At 47.0% G+C, this 3,913-nt stretch overlaps 1 protein-coding gene across 1 annotated transcript; it reads left to right on the top strand.

The window, feature by feature from the left end:
• The first annotated feature begins 386 nt into the window (after positions 1-386).
• LOC130881807 (60S ribosomal protein L18a) lies at positions 387-969 on the top strand. Its single transcript, XM_057781600.1, has one exon. It carries the CDS (start codon positions 423-425, stop codon positions 951-953), a length of 531 nt encoding a protein of 176 aa, XP_057637583.1. The 5' UTR covers positions 387-422; the 3' UTR covers positions 954-969.
• Positions 970-3,913: the final 2,944 nt, after the last annotated feature.

Below are 3,913 nucleotides of genomic sequence, written 5' to 3'. Positions count from 1 at the left end.
ACAATGAGGACTACTGAGAACTCAAGAACAATGGCAATGGGTTTTTGATCCTATTGCACGTACTGGCTTTGTGGGAGCCTAGGCAGTTTGGATGCTCACCTTACTAGACCTGGATGGAGGTGGGTGGTCCTTGGACTTCCCACAGGGCAGGGAACCCTGATTGCTCTTCAGGCTGGCAAGGGAGGGGGACTTGATTGGGGGAGGGGGAGGGAAATGGGAGGTGGTGGTGGGGAGGAGGCAGAAATCTTTAATAAATAAATAAAAAAGAAAAAAGAAAAGTAGCCGGGCAGTGGTGGCGCACGCCTTTAATCCCAGCACTCGGGAGGCAGAGGCAGGCGGGTCTCTGTGAGTTTGAGGCCAGCCTGGTCTAGAAGAGCTAAGCTAGGCCTTTTGTGACTGGCGGCGGACGAGGACGGACCGCCATGAAGGCCTCGGGCACACTCCGGGAGTACAAGGTGGTGGGGCGCTGCTTGCCCACCCCGAAGTGCCACACACCACCGCTGTACCGAATGCGCATCTTCGCACCCAACCATGTGGTGGCCAAGTCCCGCTTCTGGTACTTCGTGTCACAGCTAAAGAAGATGAAGAAGTCATCTGGGGAGATCGTGTATTGTGGGCAGGTATTCGAGAAGTCCCCCCTGCGCGTGAAGAACTTCGGCATCTGGCTGCGCTATGACTCCCGCAGTGGGACACACAACATGTACCGCGAGTACCGCGACCTGACCACCGCTGGGGCTGTCACACAGTGCTACCGAGACATGGGTGCCCGGCATCGTGCCCGTGCACACTCCATCCAGATCATGAAGGTGGAAGAGATTGCCGCCGGCAAATGTCGCAGGCCGGCTGTCAAGCAGTTCCATGACTCTAAGATCAAGTTCCCGCTGCCCCACCGTGTTCTGCGGCGCCAGCACAAGCCTCGCTTCACTACCAAGAGGCCTAACACCTTCTTCTAGACCCAGAGACCCACTGAATAAAATTCCAGAGTTCAAAAAAAAAAAAAAAAAAAAAAAGAGCTAAGCTAGTTCCAGGACAGGAACCAAAAAGCTACGGAGAAACCATGTCTCAAAAATCAAAAAAAAAAAAAAAGCTTGAAAAGTATAATTAAATGCAAAGCAGAAATTGAAAATGATAAAAAAGAACCATGTAGAAACAATATATTTTATTATTATAATAGTTGAAGGGGAAATCACAATAGAGAGAAGAAATATAAGGATAGGTTCAATAAATGTGAGTTTGACTATTCGATTAAAATTAAAGCAGGCAAAAATAAAGAAATGAGAGACTGACTAGGAGTCACTAATATGTGGAGGACAAAAGCAGAATGGCTAACATCTAAAAAGTAGGGGATCCAGAAGAGATACGGAGCTCCCATCTGAAGAAATGATGGCGCTTAATTTCCTATGGTGAAGCAAATGAGTAGGACTGACAAGACTGAAGGAAGCTCCCAAAAATCCAAGAGCAAAGTGAAATGCATGGACATGTAAGGGAAACACTGAACCAACTGTGTGTTTTAGGGTTATTACCGAGACAAAACACCATGGCTGAAAAGCAAGTTGGGGAGGAAAGGGTTTATTTGAATTACATTTCCACGTTGCTGTTCAACACTGAAAATAAACCAGGGTAGAAACTCAAGAGATATAATAAGCCAAACAGTGTCGACTCTCATGGGTTGACGTAAAGCCACTGGCTTTTACACTGATGGGTTCTAGGACTTTTAGGGAATTTTGAAGAGAGGAACAACATCACCGGAGTCCTGCTCTGAAAGCATCACTAGGGTTGCTGTGTAGGCTGAAAGGCACAAAGTTGACCAAAAAGAATCCTGAGTTGACTTTGTTGGGTGATGACAGAAGTTTAGATAAAAGTTGGTGTGGTGTAGGCTGAGTGCATGTTGAAGCTAGAACCAATATGATTCCCTGACATCAAACGTAGAACAGAACTAGTTGAAAGAGAGCAGAGGTGAGGGACTGCCTTCAGTGTGATCAAGGCCAGCTGGGTCATAAACTGAGTTACAGGCTAGCCTGCGCTACAGAGTAAGATCTGATTTCAAAAAACAAAAGGGGTTGGGGTTAACGTGTCTTCGCAGCATGCTCAAGGCCTTGAGTTCAATGTCCAGCACCATCAAAAGGAGAAACAAGACAAAAAGGCCTCAGGACAATAGTTCAGTTGATAAAGTGCCTGCCGCATAAGCACAAGGACCTGAATTTGGATCCCCAGCACCATTTAAAGAGAGATGAGATACATAGACTTGGGGTCACTGGGGTTATGGGTGACGGGAGGACTGTTGGAAGCAGAGCACACACTAGAAAGCAGCTAGCAAGTTGAAGCACTGGTCAAAGCAGAACGCTTGAGATAAGATAAGAGGAATGCACCAGTACAGGTCTTGATAGGTCAGCAGTTCTGGCCACAAAAGTGAGCAGCTGAGATGGGGCAAAGAGCAAAAATTAGTAAAAGGAAATTAAATAATATATTTGGTACTTTTTAAAAGCCTTTTTTTTTTTTCGAGACAGGGTTTCTTTGTAACTTTGGAGCCTGTCCTGTTGCTAGCTCTTGTAGACCAGGCTGGCCTCAAACTCACAGAGATCCGCCTGCCTCTGCCTCCGGAGTGTTGGGATTAAAGGCATGCGCCATCACCGCCCAGCCTGAAAGCATTTCTTTAAAAAGAATAGAGGCCTGACACGGTGGTTCACACCTGAGATCCCAGAACATCAGTGCCTGATATCAGAAGATCACTGTGAACTGGAGGCCAGCTCTCACAGGCCCATGGAGCTGTGTAGGAACAACTATGGAAAGCTGAGTGGAAGGTATTTTTACTTTCTCGGAGACATCATGCGAGGAAGTATCACTTTTAGAATGTCTTGGATAGTAGGACAAAGGCAGGAAGCAGTATTTGTAGCTCCAGTTAGTCCACGATGGTCAACAGTGTTGAAGCTAGTGCGGAGGTCCTTGGCTCGGGACTTAAGTTTCTAGGGTGGTTCTGGAACCCGCGGCTTCTCTCAAAAGGCAACCATGTGCAAACCTTTCTGTCCTCCATGAAGAGCCCAGCTACAGAGAGCAGGACTACACTTAGAGCCATATCAAGTCTGACCTTTTCAAACTGACGTTCACAACTCACCGCTTGGCCACAAAGGCTGGGAGAGCTCTAGTGACTCCCTCTGCCTGAGGCTTTTACCTGGCTGCCAGGGATGACTCCTGGCCAGGAAAACAAAACAAACAAAACAGGTGTTCTCAAAGCCATGGTTCTCAACCTGTGGGTCATGAACCCTTTGACAAACCTCTGCCTCCAAAAAGTATTTACATTATGATTCATAACAGTAGCAAACTATACAATTAAGAAGCAGCAACAAAACAATTTTATGGTTGGCAGTCACCACGGCATGAGGAATTGTTGTGGTGGGTTGCAACATTAGGAAGGTTGAGAACTCCTAACCTAAAGGGTGGTGTCCGGGAAGTAGCCCCAGCCAATAACAGATGGGGGGAGGGGTGATAAACAGCCCAATTTCCTCCCTCCACTGTGTCCCAGAATCTCACAGCAGTTTCAACAGCAACTTGTTTAAAAATTCCTTCTTGTCTTCTTCCCTTTCCCATTTTACTGCACCATTTTTCCATGAGTATGACCCAGGATCGCTGTCCAAAAGAAATGCTTGCCTGGAAAATAAATGTTTGCATGGGATGCTCACCTCGGAGTCTGCGTCTGCAGAAACCAGAACCTGAGGCAACAGGTGCAGAGGAAGAGGGGACAGAGCTGAGGACCAGGAGGGTTCCCACTTCCAGCATCTCACAGAGACCCGAGCTGAAGTTCAGGGAATGCAGACTTAATGTCAATACTGAAACCCGGCAGCTTTGCTGAGACTGAGAAGCTAATAAAAAAGAATAAGCAACAACATAACAACTTGGGAGGCTTAGGAGCTGCTGA

Source organism: Chionomys nivalis, chromosome 1 (genome assembly GCF_950005125.1).
Source record: "Chionomys nivalis chromosome 1, mChiNiv1.1, whole genome shotgun sequence".
NCBI lineage: Eukaryota > Metazoa > Chordata > Mammalia > Rodentia > Cricetidae > Chionomys > Chionomys nivalis.
The sequence above is the reverse complement of the archived record's forward strand: the minus strand, read 5'-3'. Positions and strand labels throughout refer to the sequence as shown.